Source organism: Rhea americana, unplaced genomic scaffold, assembly GCF_003343005.1.
Source record: "Rhea americana isolate MKP2758 unplaced genomic scaffold, rheAme1 scaffold_388, whole genome shotgun sequence".
NCBI classification, from domain to species: domain Eukaryota; kingdom Metazoa; phylum Chordata; class Aves; order Rheiformes; family Rheidae; genus Rhea; species Rhea americana.
Genome location: NW_028186521.1, coordinates 355,303 through 373,991, shown reverse-complemented (window position 1 = coordinate 373,991; position 18,689 = coordinate 355,303). Strand labels below are relative to the sequence as shown.

Sequence of the window (18,689 nt, the reverse complement as noted above, 5' to 3'; positions counted from 1 at the left end):
TGGTTTCTTTGCTGGCAGTGGTCAGAGGGCCACAGTGGGGTGCATCTGGTGATGAGTGAGGTGTAGGGAAGGGAGAGCAGGACTGTGTCTCTGCACCGAGGGGATGAGACTGTGGCATCAGCCCTCTCTAGCTAATGCCTAATTTTACTTCTTTGCTCTTGACCATTGCCTTGCTGCACTGCTGTCCCTAGGGACATTAGGAGCAGTGAACCTTGTGACTGAATTCCATTCGGTGGCTTTATGCTTCTGATTGTGTGTTTTTKTGGCACTGACATCTCTGCAYGGGTCTATGTATGACTATGCAGATGTTTGGAGCAAGTATTTTTGGTGCTAGCTAAAGCACAGTAGTTCTACATTACCATAATATTTTGCCTGAGTTAATTAACTCTGCTGAGATGGCATAACATTGCAGGGGGTAGTGTACTAAAGTGGCTAGATAATTTTAAATACATGGCATGGCTTRTTTATGGCATCAATGGTTTTAGAAAAAAGTGCTATATATTTTGAGTTTGGTTATGTAGACTAACCGTACAGAGAATGAATTTAGTTTAAATCAGGTTGACAGCCCAATTTTAATTTGCCTCATGCTTAGAAAGTCTCATCTTGGTGTTGTTTCTGTATAACTTCCCACCACTGTCTTCTCAGCATGCTAGCAAAACAGCAAAGGTGAGCTTGGTGGATTCCCAGCTTTTGGCATTTGCAGACTCCTCTGCAGAGTTGGTTCTAAAAATTCTATTAAGCTTTTCCTTTAGAAAATTACATTTTGAAAAAATCAAAATTGTGCAAAACTTTTTTTTTTTGTTTTTTGTTTTTAGAAATCTGAAAAGACTCAGAAATGTTTTCTGTTAGTATTTTTGGAATTTTTTTTCTGTTTTTCAACTAGAAGCTTTTGAAATGAAATTTGAAGTGAGGCACTTTGATGGAATTCACTTTGTCTTGTGGAAGAGACAATTTTTTTAATGTCAAATTATGGGAATGTTGAAATTTGAAATTTTTTGTGGAGTGGAAAATCTGCATTGCTYGGAAGTGTTCAGCAACTATGGAGTGGTTCTAGCACTCTTCCTCAACCACTAAGGGTAGCCTGACTGGTTGGTTAAAGCTTTTCCTAAAGAGCTCCCTTGACTAATTGCAAAGTGTTTCTGCTGTGTCAAGCACTTTCAAGAGCCCCTTCCTAGGCTGACTACTGCAAGATTTGATGGATGAGCTCAAAGTAAAAGTGTATGTGTGTGTGTGTATATATAAAATGTAGGCTTATATAATATATACATATCTATACACACACACACACATATATATACACATATATACATATATATATATACACATATATGTATACATATATTCATACATATATATATGTAAGCCTATACTTGAAGATCTGAAAAACTGGTTTGGAAACATGTCTGGAATGAGTGTTTTCACATTGTAGTTCATTCCAATGCTGCCTGGGTAGAGTTGTAATTTCTAAATTTATGCCTTATTGTGAAATTTGTTAAAATAATGTATGTCATGCATAGCTGCCCAAAAGAGAAAAAGAAAGTGGGGGGGGGGAGTCCCCAGAAACAACCTGGTAAACTTAAAGGAGAGTTTTTGAGCATTCATTCCCTTCAGGAAAGCAGATTTAGTCTCTGGCCCGAGGTGGAAAATTGCATCAGCAATAAAACAATTTCACAGCAGACAGTATGATGGCCGTACTCATTACACTGTACAACAATAGTCGGTGTTTGAGCTGCTTGGTCTTTTTTCCTAATTGCTTTAAGTTCAGCAGGCAGATAGGTTAAAACACTTTAAAATGAGATTGGGCCACAAAGCAATGTACAGGATGTTGCAATGAGACACGTAAAACCCTGGATAGTATGTTTAACCTTTATTAGTTTGCTACTTAACAGGCAGTCGACATGCACCTTCCATAGCAGGCATTGCACTATCTCGCTGAAGAATATGTGAAGAATGAGTGGTGATAAGTCTGTGTCACAGCTACGCAATATGTATGCTTGTCCTCATGTACACAAACTGGAAGAGTGCATTTGCAGGGTGGGTGCGTAGGTGTCTATGGGCAAGTGGGGGGCAAAGGGTGGTGACTGTCAGCCCCTCATGATTTCCATGAAATGATCCAGTGATCTCCAGCCTTGAGAGGTGGGAGGGGAAGAGCATGTCCTGCATAGATTTGCAACATACTCTCTAATAAGTTCAGAGGTCTGGGAATAAATATGTGCCCTAGTTTCTGATTGGTGCTGTCCCATTGTTCTTGCTGGTTTCCTTGAGTCTCCTGAATGAGTATATTCTCTTGTGGCTTCTTTCTTCTTAGGGGGGTGTTAACACTGTGTATTGTGTTTTCCTGGGCTGTCAATGCTGCAGGCAAATCTGAAGAAGTTCATGGAGTACGTGCAAATGCTGAATGTGGAGAAGGTCTGCAGACTCCTGGAGAAGGGCCTGGACCCCAACTTTCATGATCCGGATACTGGAGGTGAGATTAGCTTCTCCAGAGAGGGGAGGATGACAGAACATAGTTAGGGGGCAAAGTGTCTAGGGGATGCAGTAGGATTTTGGGAGAGTGGTTGTTTCTGAGGGGGTATAGCAAATATTGTCTGAAACGTAAGGTTTGGGACAAAGGAGTGAGTATAAGTAGAATTTCTCAGTAATTATCTTCATATGATTTTTGGCTCCTGGAGGCCTTGGAACATGAACTTAAAAATGTTCTTGGCAGAAGATAGTGTTGGGGGAAAAGGTGCTTAGTCCAAGAATGTGGGATAAAATRAAACAATTGTGGGACTGCACATCTGTCAGTCTGGGATTCTCGGAAGATGAGACTGTCTCTGGGACTGGCAGGTTGGGAGAATATATATTGCAGCCTGAGGAACTGTTCATGAAGCAGTGAGAAGATTTAAGAAGTATTTTGGGGAAAGGAAAATTAAATTTGGCTTCTGGGTTCCTCAAAATTTTTCAGTCTAAAAGAGGATAAAATTTGCCCTAGAGTGGTCAGATCTCTAGAGCGCTTGTTGTTGAGTTTTATGTGTGGTCCTGGATGTAAGAAGTGAGAATGACTCCAGTGTGTTTTTTACTGATTTTGTAGTGTGAGAGAACTTCTCTTCATTCCTGTGTTTGTGGAGTCTTGTAGGGCTGTTCTGAAAGAGGAGTTACTACTTCTATTGTTTCTGTTTTATAATAAAGCAGTTTATTACTGTTTAGTATAGCGAGTTGGATTTGCATGTGCGTTAATCTTGGGCACATTTCCTACCCGTGAGCAGTCTCCAATCTGATGATTAATTTTGTCTGTRCTTCTGGTTGAGTTGGATGCTTTTTCAGGTTGATTCTGAAATGCTGGCTACCTCTGTACTAGCAATTTAATGTGTACAGGCCATTCTTTGGCACCAAGATCAGCTGGCACAGTATGGTGGCTTTCCTACTATTACCCTCTCTTGTCCTCTCAGATAAGGCAGTCTGGACACAGCCACTTTTGGAAATAGTCCTTGGCCTATGCCAGCTTCTGAACTGGTAAAGTGAAAAGTGGTTCAGCCAGACTCTGGCAAGGACTATTCAAATGTTTATATTGTTTAATTTATTGGTGTAGCTGCTGTGTCTGATCCTGCTGGACTGTCATGACAAGTTGGTGCTTTGGTGCTTGTATGAGAAATAAAATGTTAATACATGCAAGTATGTTCACTGTCTGCTCTGGAGCATAGCCAAACTGCTCAGCCCTGGTTCTTTTTGATTTTTGTCTGAGACCTTACAAATGTTTTGTGGGATCTTTCTTTCTAAAGGGAATCTTCCATACTTCTAAAGCTGATTAAGCTTTCCAAAGGATAWTATATTGTGGAATGCAGTGTGTTGCTTGAAAGGATCTTAGGAAAGTTTGGATCTAATATGGTTTCAACCTGAGTATTATTTCACAGAAGAGTAGATGATTACAGGAGAAAGCTCTTGAATACTGAAAAGACTTTTAAATATAGAAGGGGGGAAAAAAAAGATCCAACTAGTCATGTAGATCGGGTTCAGAACTGGAGGCAAAATCATAGGGGATGTTACAAGATGTGAAAATAGAATGTTGGAACAGAGTGAGTCTTGGGACACCTCACTTTCAGAGTCCTAAATCTTGTGCAAAACCACTTTACTACTTGCTTTACAACCTGTTTCTTGTGCTTCAAAGAATGACATAAAATTGCCTTTCAGTGTCCATGGAATCTTAGAATTTAAGACCAGATGGGACTATTATGCCACCTAACCTGACCTCCTATATGTCACTGGATCCTTGTCACTCTGCATGGAGTCCAAGTGCATGTGCATGTGTGTGTGTTAAGTAAAACTTAAATGTATTTTCCAGAAAGTCATCAATCTTGAATCAAAGACTTCAAGGAACAGAGGATCCATGCCTTTCCTTTGTTATTTAGTTAATCACCCRCACTGTTTAAAATTCATATATCATTTAAATTTGTATGCCTCAGCATCCAGCTGTCGTTATACTTTATCATCTAGATAAAGAGCACTTTAGAGTCTCTGGTATGTCTTCATATGAAAGTATTTATACATGGTAATCAAATCAACATTCAAACTTCCTTTTACTAAATTAAAGGGAGACTGAACTCCTTCAACCTTTCATCTGAAGGTATGTTCTCCAGTTTTACTGTCATTTTTGTAGTTCATATATCACTACTCCATTTTTAAAAGGCTTTTAAGAATGCGGGTACCAGGACACCTGTGTATTCCAGTACCACTGTTATCACAAATGGATACAGCATGCCTTCCGGTCCTTGCTGTCCGGCATCCTAGGGCTACATTAGCTCTTGCAAGGCTGCAACCTTGTTTGGGGAGTGTTGGAGTGACCTGCCTTTCTCACAGAGAAAGTGTCCTCTGTTACTCAAAGTTGATGAGCTCCTGCTAGACGAAGGGGCCCAAAGTGTTCACCCTTCCTGTTCCTGCTTCTGCATCACAGTCCTGCCCTCTGCCTTATGCTGGGATTTGTTTGGCTCATGTGAGCTGGATCATAGCTAAGCCACTAGAAAGYGCCTTGTATGGGGGTCTTGTTTGTTTGTTTCGGAAAGTTTGTTTTGTGCCCATTTAACTTTCCTGCACAGCCTGAACTGGAACATGGAAACAGCAAGATGGGAACAAATCTACTTTCAGGGCTACTGGCCACAGCAGTGCTTATGGCGAGGGTCAGGCTTCACTCACAGAGACAGGAGGGTTTTGCAAAGCTGTGACTTCCTAGAGCACAGCCACCACTGGCAGTGCAGGACAGTCAGAACAGTCCACCTTCTCTGCCCCAAAAGATAATATTCACCCTGGGCTCCTCTGAAGATGCATCCTGTGGCATTATGATGTGACCCAAATGTCTCCTGGTTTTGGTTCTGGGATTACCCAGTCCCRATTAATCTTTAGCAATCTTCTCAGCTTTGTATCACCTGCAAATCTGATCAAATGGTCAATACATTTACTTCGAGATAATTGATGAAAATATAGAGTCAAATCCAACGCTTCAGAGAACTGGAAGTACCCATACATTTGACCACATTCCTCACTCTGAGTCTTTCCCTTTAGCAGGATTTTAATTCATTAAGAACACACTTATCTGACATTTTACAGTGCTAGTTTTTAATGTCATGTGGGACTCAGCTGAACGTGAGTCTCGCATCAATATGGCTATCTGCATCAATCAAACTTGTAACTTTTCAAGGGAAGGAATTAGGAGTGAGTAGCAAGACCTATTTTTGGTAAAACCTGTTTGGCTGATATTAATGATACAGTTATTCTTTAATGCTGTGTCAATTAAATGCTCCCAGATTTTTCCCAGGGTGAGTATTATTTTTCTGGCTAGTGGTTTCATGGATCATYCTACTATCCCTTTCTGAACGCTGCCCCAACACTGGTATTCTTTTAGTTTTTTGGAATGTCCCAGTATTTCAAAATGTATTAAAATTGAACATCATTGGACTAGGAAGACCTTCAGAAAGAAGTTAAGGATTTTTGGCATGAGTTACCTGAGCTTGAATAAATTGTTTATTTCTCGTGGATGTTGTATATCATCCCTTTTATTTGTTAATAGAATGGAAAATATTTTATTTCCAAAGCACAAGGCAAGATTAAAAATAAATTGTTGGTCATTTTGCTGTCTGTGTTTATTAGCAATTACACACTATCTGCCTAGTGACTGGYTTGCACTGGTGTTAAGAAATCTTTCTGTCTTGTGTTCTACACAACAGCAACAAAACTCCTCTCTGATAGTTCTTTGCCATGCCAACCAAGGATTTCTTTATTTCTGTGTCATTAGTTCTTGTTATTGTCCATCATTTCCTAATTTTCACTTTATAATGATTACTGTCTTTTTCATCATATCCTGTTATTACAGTTTTCTTTGTTTGTAACTGCTGTTGTCACTTCACTGCTGAACTGGACTGAGCAGGAAGTAATAGTTCTCCTTGTGATTTATGGACATGTAGTTTTGGATCACATACACATTATTTTTCAAGAATGCCCAGTTATCTTTTACTTCTTTCTTTGTATTTTAAATTTCCCTGTTTTCTCATAATCMATTTCCTAATCTAATTTCCCTTGGTTGATTCCCTTTTGAAGCATCAAAGATTGAAATGGCTCATTCAAATTTTCCTCTTTCCATGTATCCCATAGTTGACTAGACAATAATCAAGTGTTTTGTTTCAAAATAGCATTCTCTTACATTGGAACAAACCAGTATCTGTAGAAAAGTGATCAGTTTTCCTTTTTCAGAAAATGAAATGATATTTATTGCTGACTGTATTGGACATCCAGCATTTCTTTCAAGTTGAAGTTGCCATGATAGTACAATGTTTAACTTGTATAAGTTGGAGATAAACACTTCAAAGTTAATGCATTTTTTCTTTAGTGGTCTGTAACAAAATCTTACAAAGGACCTTTTAACTTGTTACTTAGGATGCTGTTGTATATGCATTCAAGATACTGTTCTGAATCATCRGTAGTCATGTAATAGATTAAGAGATTTTACTGTAAACTGTTTTTCTCATCCTCATTGCCCACTCATTAGTTTCTCATTCTAATAACAATCAGGTGTTTTTAATATTCTAAAATGGTATAATTGTCTGTAGGTTTCAGTAATGACAGTTATATCAAAATTCTTATCACCAGTAAAAGTGGTCCACATCCTTTTTCTTGTTATCCAATCCCGTAGCATTTTGAAATGAACAAAGAGGAAGAAAATTCTTCCTCACATTCTTTATTAAATAGATTTAATTACTTTTGACATGGTGCATTTGTGCTGCATTTCCTTCTTCAGAGTCATTTCACTTGTGTTCTTAGTTTAATGTCTTTCTAATTTTTCTAGCTATTTCTCAGCCAAGATCATTATCTCACCTCTTTGTGAAATGCAGGTCATTCACTGAGAAAATCCTCTAGAATGAGCCACTGTTCCATAAACCAAAAATTCTGAGTTTTGCTCCCCTCATGTGGCTAGTGATTCACTTTGAGTATTTTCTGCACAATGCCTTCTCTTTCTTGCAAGACTGGAAGGGTACGTGGGATAAGCACGTGGACTTTTCTATGCTTCGGCTTTMCTTTAGTGTCCTCATTCTGCATTCCTAGTCAATTCTTACCCTTTAATTTCACAAACTCATCCAATATTAAAAGAAAATTATGGGCAAGTTTCAGCTTCTATGCTAAAACACCTAAATGTAAGTTCCTCTGTATAAATGTGTAGTGTGGGCTATGCCTCAGTTCTCATTTTCTTGACTAATATTCCAGGTTATGATGAAAGGAGTCCAGTTGCTGTTTCAGTTGCCAGCTCTGAGGCTGGACTTGGTTGCCTTGACAGGGCACCTCATTCTGTCTGCAATGCCCAGGGGTGTCCAAAACATCTGCACAGGTCTGACTGTGGTGGCACAGGGCTCACAGGAGAGCTGCAGCTCTCTCCCTGCTGTGTTCATGGGAAGTCAGGTAGGACACCCTGTGGTACCCAGTCTGATATGAGTGCCCGTGCAGGGCTRCTATAGAGTGAGCTGAACTGTGCTCCACTGATTTATCCACTACGTCTCCATTAACTATGATGGGAACTTACACGTCCACATTTAGGCATTGTAATATGCAGGCTGAATCCTGTGCCTCTTGGTATCACTTGAGGGAAGACAGTACATGGTTTGACTATCTATCTCTCGTATTTAAAACAGTCTTTCTGTTCAGGATTTGAGCCTCTCATGAATCCTTACATAAAATACRAGCTGATAGCCTTGCTGAAAGGAAATAAAAATCATAGGCAAGAAAATATTGTACATTTGTCACAGAATTTTCTAACTACTTCTATACTGGCCGTAATAGTAATGAATAGAGAAGTAGATCTGAAGAGAAATCTGAAATTCTATTCTGCAGTCATCTCTGAAATACCGATTTTGCTTTCTTTTTAAGAAGGCAAGTTCCTTGTGGAAGCATTGATAGCAGTTGGTACGCTTGTTCTGTTGCCCATCTTGACATATTGCAAGACTGTTTTCTCCATTTCTGTCTCCCCAGTTCCTTCTCTGAAGATCCTTCTGTTTGGGCTACCTTTAGGGCTAACTCCCTAGTCTAGCCATTCAGTCAGCGTTCATTTTGCAGATATTGCACAATGGTGTGATGTGTACTTCTGAACCGTATCTTTTACTCATCACCAGATTGCACTTCATATGCAGGACTATTTTTTTCTTCCTTGTAGAAGGGAAAGCATAGTGCATCCAGTTCAGCATAGGTGGTGACAACAGTTGAAGGTAACCTCTTCAACCAACACAACTGCAGCTGGAAGAGGATATTTTAACAAGCCTTGAGAGAGGTCCCATGTAAAATTGCATTGATATAATGTATAGCATGAATTTTAAAGGTTGCACAAAACTGCATAGCCAGTTACTTTAATATGAATAATTTCAGCTAGTTTAGCTCAAGCTGATTTGGAAGAGGATTAACAAGATCAGATAAATGTTTTTTAATCAAAATAAGTGTCTTCAGACTATTTTTATTTAATTTAACAATTTTAGTCAAAGAAAGCGAACATCTATACTATGACAGCATATATGGACAGAACTTTGAATTATAATTCTGTCTAGAAGCTATGTGAGAAAACAAGATTAGAAAGGACACCTGCCCCTCTACCTCCTGATAAAGATTTTAGGATTRTTAGTGATGCTTGCTTTGTAGTGCTGATCATTACAAGAAGTAGGTTAACAATGATATATTGAATTTTAAAAACCCAACAGTGGTACATGATGTACAAGTAGTGCATCATTATGTGATCTGACTTCTGTAACTGGAGGCTTCTCTTCCTCTTTCCTGTCAGTGTTTGTTGTTGCTGATGTTCTTATGAGCTCTGGGCATTTATAGCTGAATATTTGAGTGTTGCGCACGGCTAGTGAAAAAGAATTGTTTTTCTCAGATTATTTATTTTCCTCTACAAGTTTTCAAGCTGGCATTTTTACCATAATGTCCGAGGACTTTATGATATGATTGACATCTGTCAATTGTGGTTCCTTTCTGTGCCAGCTTGTCCTGAGGGAAAGTAATAGATATATATGCAAGATAGTGTTTTATTCTATAATGACAAAATAAAAATATTATTGTTCTGTGTCCTTCCTGCTCTGCCTTTATGTTAGATAAGCCAAGGGTGATGGGTGGAAGAATATTTTGTCTTGTAGTTTTATATTCAAAGATGTTACCTCAGTGGCAGTCTGCAACACAGGATGTCAGCTAGGATGTCTCCTAAAATGAGTGTGTGTGTGTGCAGTGCCCAAGGTTAAGAAAGGATTAAACTGTTGGACTGCCAAGCTGTGAGATGTGATGCTTGCAGGATGCAGGAAACCAGAGAACTGAGGGAGTTGCTGGGGATAAAGTTACTGAAGCCTGGTCGCAGGACACCATCTTCCTGTCAGTTTCTGAGGAAGCAGAGAGAGCATGTAGAGAGAAAGGACAGCATTAAATATTTAMTATTCTCTTCCAGAATGCAGAAGACCTTAGAACCAAGAACTTGGTGATTTGAAATTTGATTATAGTAAGCCTAAGCTAATTTAAAAATTGATTTCTGTATCTACCATTCCGGACAGAACCTGACTAGTTTTATAGAAGGTGGGTTTTTTATTTCATTTTTCTTAAAGCCTAGTTTTAGTCTGAGGGGAAGCCTTCYTGATGAATCACAGAGCCTTCAATACGATTGTTGTGTGCAAAATCATCTCTGAGTCTACCTGGGAATTACTCTCCTCCACTTGTGGGACCTAACAATCCTTCCAGCTGCCAGGGAGATCTGAAAATGCAGCCAAACATCTTGTAGCAAAGCTCCCATGGTGTGGTGGCCAGCAAGGCTGCATCAGTAGAGCAGGAGGTGGGGAGATCTGAGGTGGCCTCTTTTGTACGCAACTTTTGCCATGTTCTGAGGTTAAATCTGGGAAAGCTCTGATTCCTGCACAAAAGACTTCACTCTTGTGACAGAAGAGAGATTAACTGTGTGCCATGGTCTGGAGATGCAGGTGAAGTTTTAAAGATACGCTGGTCGCTGAGACAAGGAACAATGCCGTGAATGTAGTTTTTTCCTCTGGGAAGCCAGAGAAAGGAGGCAGACTTTACCTGCTGATGGGTGGTTGCTAAACAGTTGTCTGTCTGCGGGAAGACAGCCCTGAGACACAGCAGGTGGACAGTTGGACAGGCATGGTGTAGCTGAGATAAAATCACTACTTGATGTACTTGTTTCTTGACCAGCTAACAGTAGTGTTTCTCATCTCATTGCCACTGAATTCAGAAGAAGCTCAGAAGCTGGTCAGGAAGACACTTTGGGACAAAGGCTTTGGCTATGCTGCCTGGAAGGCAGAGGCAGAAGAGCTCGTAACACACCACTCCAGGAGGGCTTGTCAAAATGCAGAGCAGTCGTTTAGGCTCAAAGCCGAAGGAGGAGGGAGTTTTTCTGCCTTTCTGGATGCCAGGTGAAATGTTGATGTGGCCATTGTTAAATGCTGGATTAACAGTAGTTTACTTCATATATATGGAGTAATCCATTTAGCCCATAACAAGATTTCAGCACAACCAAAGTGGAAACAGTTATCAGCCACAAATCTTCTTCTGGCTCTCTACTTTCTGAAAAGATGACACCACTAAACTTCTAAAAAGTTCTCTATTCCGAAGCTGTCCCTCATTGCACCATCTCCAGGATCTCTACATTTTTTCAAGTATCATGTTTTCATTTTTCCACTTTGGCTTTCTTTAGCCTTTCAGGGGCTTTTTGAGTATTCTCCTCCTTCACAACATTCTGAAATACTGCTCCTCCCCATCTTTGCCAGGAAATACCCAGATCTCTTAAATACTCAGCAAGATCTCTCAGATGTGTGAGAATCCAATAAAACCTGAAACTAGAGGGTGCAAACATAGGGAAAATTTCTCTTTCCAAAAGATCTTAGAGTTTCCCATCCAAAAGTGTTCTTTTTACTGCTCATCTCCAAATCTTCACGTGGGCTCTGTAATCCATGTGAAAAGCAAAGTGTAGCTGATAGCCCAGGACTGCTCCCAAAAGAAGAATCCACAGCTTTATTTGTTTTCCTTTATTGAATAGTACATGGGTTTTGAAGTACACTACTGGGTGATAAGAGAAAAATTACCTTTTCCAAACAAGTCCCTCAGGCTGCCAAGACCATCTTCAGTCCCTAGTGACCAAAACGTAGCTATCTATGCCTGCCATGAGCCTTCTCATACAGGACCCCATGCCGAGACTACAGCCATCTGAGTAGCGATGAGTCTACAACAGTCCCATTTAGCTAAAGATATCCAAGTGATCTTTTGGGGGCATGGCCAGTGAAGAACCTGATTTCCTAAACCCTCAAGCTGAATAATCTCTGTGTGCTCTTGAGCAATGTGATTTTAGACTGAGATGTTATGGTCCTAATGCAAGAATCCATTCAAAAGCTGGGGAATTTCTGTACTGCCAGAGGCCTACTCTGTTGGAAATGACAATTCCCAAATGGTCATTCTTTTCTACCCACTGTCACTGTTCCCTCTTTTCTAGGACAGGTTTGATGTTACTGTCAAGTTATGGATCTGTCTATTAAGATCTGTCTGCTCAGGCCCCAAGTTGAGTGCTGCCTTTATGATTTTGTTCGGGGTCAGCTGGAAGTAGTGCAGGTCAAGTGCTGCAGTCAGTCAATGATTATTCATTCATTCTCAGTCCCTGCTTCCCATCAGATTCTGAGCTTTTCTCCYTCATCTTCTCATGAAAATCAAGGGAGGGAGGAAGTGAAACTCTTGTTATGGTTAGTGTAGAGGTGAAGCCTGTCTGTAATTCAGAGAAATTTYTGTTCCTGCTACTGAGCTACATAAATGAATTCTGCTCTTGTGCTGCCAAGGCAGCTCATCCACTGGAGCCTYTCTCTTGCCCCAACAGATCTCCAGTCCAGCAGGCTGTCTCCTAAAGAGAGCGTTCATTTGGCCTGGGATCTTTATGTTCCTGAATTAAATGCTGCTCAGTGCATGTTAGCTCTGATTTGTTACTTGAAGTCTCAATATGCAAGGAGAGAGAAATGGCCAGTCTGCTGCCAGGTTGAACTTCCCCTCCCCTAGATACTCTGAAGATCCTTGAGTAAGCCTTTCCTTGATTGAGAGTGCTTCTATGTTGAATTTTTAACCTAGAGCTATGAAATTCTGGTTACCCAGACAGAACTCCAGCTAAGGTTTCGGGAGAAGGAATCAATGAATGCATTGTATTTCCAGCACCTGCTGTTTTGGCCAAGGTAGAAAAAGCTGCAGTGCATAATTTCTGTTCTTAATTTCTCTGTTATCTTCACAAAATCACTGTAGCAAATCTACTYTCTTTTAGCCACAACAGGATTGCTATTCACAATGCTCTTTCATCCACTGTGTCTCTAGGGATAAGCCCTGTAGGGGTATTGCAAATAGGCCATGATACCAAATGCTCCTTTCTGTGAGGTAGTATTTTTAGCAGCTTGGGTAATTCCAAACACCATTTATTTTTCTTCTTCCTAAARAAGTGTGCAGGGGGGAGAGGAAAAACACAAGTCCTTGAGACTTCAGAAAACTAAAGCTTTTTTCTTCAGCCACTCCTATGGACGAGAAGGGTTACCTTCATCCCAGTCTGAAAGCAGTTTAGAACTGCTCYGCTGACTTTAAGGTGGCATATTCAGTATTGCTGTATCTCAAAGACTTCACAGTTTAGATCCCTAAGAAAACGGATTCATCCTCTTTTCAGTTTCTCTGAGCTTTTACTCTTCTTCTCTTTACCTAGGAAAAAAAATCCATACAGAAATTATTTATTGGCTGTTATGCATGACTTCATTCAACATAGGCAAATTAATGATCTTATCTGAAACCTGTTGAGTTTTACAGAAAGAAAAGGTTTCTCCCTTACTCAGGGAATATTTCATTTAAAGGAGAAAAGTCAAATAGTCCTGTCTGAGGTTTCAAATCCAGAAGTTCAGAAAAGGGATATGTTTGTATTGTAGATGATATGTAGATTGTGCTGGGTCATCCAAATACTTGCATTTTTTCTTAGTTTCTATTTTTAGCATGCRAATTTCTCAGAGCATGGACCAGCCACTGTCCAGGACTCTTCATCCACATTATCTCCTTTAGGAGGGAGATGTTTCCTATTTTTTGCCATTAGAATAGCCTGTTTATTTATTTGCTAGACCAGTGTTAAGTTTACTAGAGAGACAGAAAAGTTTGCAATCCAGTTCCACCAAGGTCGCCTCATGCATTCTCTGTCTGGTTGTTGCATGCTTGTCCTTTGCTAAGTTCTTCTGACTAAAGAAGTTATTTTGAGCCTTAAGTGGTGTATTATGGACAGCTTCTGTAGGCAAGTTTGACTCTTCCACTGAGAGAACTATTATTTCTGTAGGGTTAAATCCAGTTAGTTTGAATAACMGTGGCTGCACCATAAAATAACATGTGCTCTTCAGCGCCATCCATGTGACAGAGTCAACAGGAAGATATAGCTATGTCTCAGCTTCTTCAGTGCAAAGTCTGGTATCTTCATTTAAGCTGCTGTTGGAAGTGGTTTTTAAGATGCATAGAGGCAGCTGAAATGAAGGCAGATGTTCCCTCCTCCCAGCTCTGCTGAGGGTGAGAGAGTAGATAAGTGCAATTTCTTAAACTGTCACAACAAAATTTGCTATAGTTCATGTTTCAGCGCTCCAGGATTTCTGGGAAGATATTCTAGGACAGATTAGTAGTCTTTAAAATAGACTAAATTTTGAAACTTGTTTTCGATAGGTAAATTTTAAGGATGAAAAACRTAATTAAGAAGTTACCATTACACTAAAGTTAGATTCAAGCCTGCATAATAGTTTAGGATGGAGAAATGAGGAAGCTAGTTCCCACTTTTAACCAGAGTGGCAACTGGGAACCGGGGGGAAAATGAGAGGAAGTCATTGCATGTACAGAGAAATTTTCTTGAACTATGTGCAGCAGTACAGACTGTGACCCAAGTACAATGTGAGGGTAAGTAGCAGCACAAGTAAGCATTGGGAAGAAATACTTATGTGCATGATAGTGGGTTTTTTTTACCTTCTTCTTACTGTTATGGGGGAAAAAAAACCCTCTGCCCAAGGCGTTTGGGGTTTTCTCCTCATCTGTTTTGGCTGGGCTACACTCCAGAGTCTTTGCCAGCTATGGCATAGTATATTCAAAGTACAAATGTGCAATTACTTAATTAACAACAAGAATGACTCACCTTTAGCATGCAGTATATATTCTGTTACTTTGATTTTTAGAAGCTAAAAGTTAAGCTTTGATTCAGCTAGCTGTTGTTTGGCCTAGATGGGCAAACCGCTGGATGAAACTCCAGTGCCTTGTGATTTATAGGATTATGGTACTTCTCAGTTTAAAGTATGTTAATCCAGTTACTTCAAACCTTTTTGTCAGCAAACTGGTAGCATCTCTTTCAGTTCACTGGCATGTGCAATGCAGATTAATGAAAAATGTAATGGTTGAATTCAGTGAAATTGGAGTCAAAATGGCATTGTGTAGTGTTTTCATCTACAATTGAAAAGACTACCATGAGATTCTACATATAGGTATTATTTATCATAGGCAGATACTTTCTGTCACTACATACTGTATGTCTGTGTAGGGGCAAAGTGTAGACAGCAATCCTTCTTTCTAGCAGCTTGCATTAAACTTTCCTATCAAGTTTGATATCATCTGTCCCGCAACTTGAAGACAGATCCACCTGTTTCCCAAATGCTAAAGTTAAATTCTGGAGTTATAAAGATTTTTTTTTAATTCTGATAACAGAATGAAGAGATTATTTCTGATCCTGTTGGAACAGTCTCTGGAGTTTCTCAGCTTCCCTTGCTGCCTTTGCCTCTCCTTGTGAATTCCAGTCCTCAYAACATGTACCAAATGTGATGAACTTTAACAGTTTCTTTCTTCTGYGAGGCTCCAGAATAGCTTCCATATTGCTGTGACACTGTGGTTGTCCTTTCAAGTTGTCTCTTTGCTGCCAGCTTCTGCAGGGGTTGAATAACACCTGATGTGGTGTTAGGATGCTTATGATCAGTAAGAACATGCCCCAGCACCAGGAATTTCATTCTAGTATTGAGTACAGGACCTAAGAAGTTTTATTCCACAATATAACTTTAATGTGATTCATTGTTTTCACAGAAACAACCAGCTTAATGATTGGCAGAATACCTTGTATATAATTAAAACAGTAGAGATTTATTTTTATCCTAAGCTTCTTTTAGCAAAACAAACAGAGAACGTAATTACAAGAGGAAAACACAGAGAAAACGTTATTTTGAATGTAGTATAAATGGACTTCTGCAAGCTCTTTTGGAATTTTATCTGATTCGTGTTCTAGCTGCCACAGCTCAGTGCAAGCTCAGCATCTGACCTCCAGAGATTGYTTCGTTCTGTGCTTTGCTCGCCAGTTAGACTTGTGTATTACAAGGTGCCATGTGCACAAAGAAATCCTCAAAGCAGCTGTTACAGTCCCCAATTCTGTTTCCCTTTAACCTGTTGACTAAAGGAAATGTTCCTCTAGCAGCTTTCGAGGCCTGGACAATGTTGCCTGCTCCCTTCACAGCCTCCCGTTCCTCTGACCACCASTGGTGCTCCAAAGTGCAGCTCTCATCTGCTGGCCACAATTCACTGTTGCAGATTTTGGTGGCAGAATTTAATTTTCCCTCTTCCAAGGAGCAGATTCATCTGAATGGGCACAGTGCTCAGATGGGTGCTGAGTTCRTCTTACTGATGCTTTTCACGAGAGCAGTTTCACAAGGGCCGTGGGTGTAACACAGTCTACCAGTATCAAACACGCACTATGGAGTTCAGCAGTCCAACAGGCCAAAGAGAAGGAACCAAGCTACAGCCCTTCCTATATGCTTTAGTTGGTTTCTTGTGTTGGGCAACATGCAATGCATTACCTTGCTAATTTTCATTTTCTGTTATGGATCTTCACTTATTAGTTAATTATTTTAAACATGTATTTGGATATACAAAGTTCTAAAAATTAGCAGAGTGTAGTCACTAAAATCCTAGATATGAGGCATGCCTGTGGTCTGTTAAACCATAAATGCATCACTACCTGCAGTTCATTCAGCGCATCTTGAAATGCCCCATGTGGACCTTTCTCAGTCTTCAGAATTCAAGATAATTTGATAGATTTTCAATAGAATTTGGCAAAGAGAGCAGAAGGACATTTGGAACCTTGTTTTCTGTGTCTTCTACCTCTTTGAGAAGCTTGGGCCATCAAAACTGGGGTATTGAAAAAAGACTGCTGATTTTACTGCATATGGAAATAGGAGTAGATGACTAGAGCAGGAACTGATGAGACTTCATTTTCCGTGCCACAGTCTGAAGTTTGTGGGAGCCTACGAGTCCTTATAACACTGGCAAGGCCAAATTATCTCAAAATAATTTAAAATAACCGTAAAGGAGGAAGAGATTTTATAGAAATTATTATGATGAAAAGCAGTCACTAAAAGTTACAGCAATAACAATGGAAATATAAACCATAGCATTTGACACACAGAATAAGTGATGGTCTTTAAAAGATGGTAACTTCACTAGCATCTCCTCTCGGTCCTGCTGTCTCTCCTTTGCCTTCAGCTAGAGGTGAAGCTAGCCAAGGAGCTGAGGCATGAGAGCAGGGAGGTGCAAAACAGGTGGGTTTGGTGTTGGTGGAAAGGAGGAGAAAGGCTCTTGGCGAGGSGGGGGGGGGGGGGGGGGGGGCTTTCCACCACAAGGCCCTTGTGCAGGCCAGTTCACCTGCCTGATGGAACGCAGATTGCAAGGTTCCTGCCCCCAGGTCACCTTCTCGTAATCTCTCTTGGTAGCCAATGGGACTCCCATTGCCACCCCACCTTGAGGGAGAGTGGGCCATGTTTTCTTCCACCGCACCACTCAGCCTTCCCAAGTTGCAGAAACAAGTTGGGAGGAGGAGTAGGAAAATTTTCCAAATTAACAACTGGCTGCACTGCAGGTGTTGGCAACAGGGTTTTGGATTCTATGACCATGGAACATAGTTTGAAGATCAGCAACTTGTGGAGAGAGRTGGGATTCACCTCACCAAGTGGGCCACATGTGTCTTTGCCAACAGGTTGGCCAGCTTGGTAAAGAGGGCTTTAAACTAGRTAGGAAGGGGGAAGGAGAGAGTCATAGAGAGAAGGTAGTCAGTAAAACACAACTCAGGTTGGGGGGCCTCCAACAGGTGCATGCAGCTGGGGATGTGCGTATGAGACATGGATAGGGGGAATCCCCTTATACCCTTCCTGGGAAACCTGCAGGCATGGCTACCTCTTTGAAATGCCTGTACACCAATGCGCAACATGGGGAACAAACAGGAGGAGCTGGAGATCTGTGTGCGGTCACAGGGCCACGATCTCATTGCAATTACAGAGACATGGTAATAGCTCACGGGATGATGGTGGGATAGCTCACATGACTGGAACACTGTCATACATGGCTGTGTGCTTTTTAGGAAAGACAGGCCAGGAAGGCGAGGTGGTGGAGTTGCTCTTTATGTGAAAGAACAACTGGAATGCATCAACCTCTGCCTAGGGGTGGAGGAGGAGCCAGTTGAGAGGTTATGGGTAAAGCTCAAAGGGCAGGCCAGCACAGGGGACACTGTTGTGAGTGTCTACTACAGGCCGCCTGACCAGGAAGAGGAAGTCAATGAGGCCTTCTACAGACGGCTGGAAGTAGCCTCACGATCACAGGCCCTGGTTCTCATGGACCCACCCTGGTGTCTGCTGGAAAGACAACACAGCTGGGCACAAACAGTCCAGGAGGCTCCTCCAATGCATTGATGATAACGTCTTGTCACAAGTGGTGGAGGAGCCTAAGAGAAAGGGTGTCCTGCTGGACCTTGTCCTAACCAACAGAGAGGGCCTGGTTGGAGATGTGAAGGTTGGGGGCAGCCTTGGCTGCAGTGACCATGAGATGGTGGAGTYCAGGATCCTGCAGGAAAGAAGTAAAGCAACAAGCAGGATTGCAACCCTGGACTTCAGGAGAGCAGACTTTGGGCTCTTCAGAGACCTACTTGGAGGAATATCRTGAGTTAAGGCCCTAAAAGGAAGGGGGGTCCAGGAGAGCTGGCTAGTATTCAAAAATCACTTCCTCCAAGCTCAAGAGCGGTGCATCCCTATGAGTAAGAAGTGCAGCAAAGGGGGCAGGAGACCTGCATGGGTGAGCAAGGAGCTCTTGGCCAAATTCAGACAGAAGAAGAAAGTACACAGACTGTGGAAGAGGGG

At 41.0% G+C, this 18,689-nt stretch overlaps 1 protein-coding gene across 1 annotated transcript in view; it reads left to right on the top strand.

The window, feature by feature from the left end:
- LOC146591094 (SH3 and multiple ankyrin repeat domains protein 3-like) overlaps positions 1-18,689 on the top strand; it is an 88,169-nt gene that overhangs the window by 13,506 nt on the left and 55,974 nt on the right. The window contains exon 4 of the mRNA XM_085313472.1: positions 2,359-2,467. Within this exon, the coding sequence (XP_085169598.1) occupies positions 2,359-2,467 (109 nt within the window). The remainder of the gene's footprint in view (positions 1-2,358; positions 2,468-18,689) is intronic.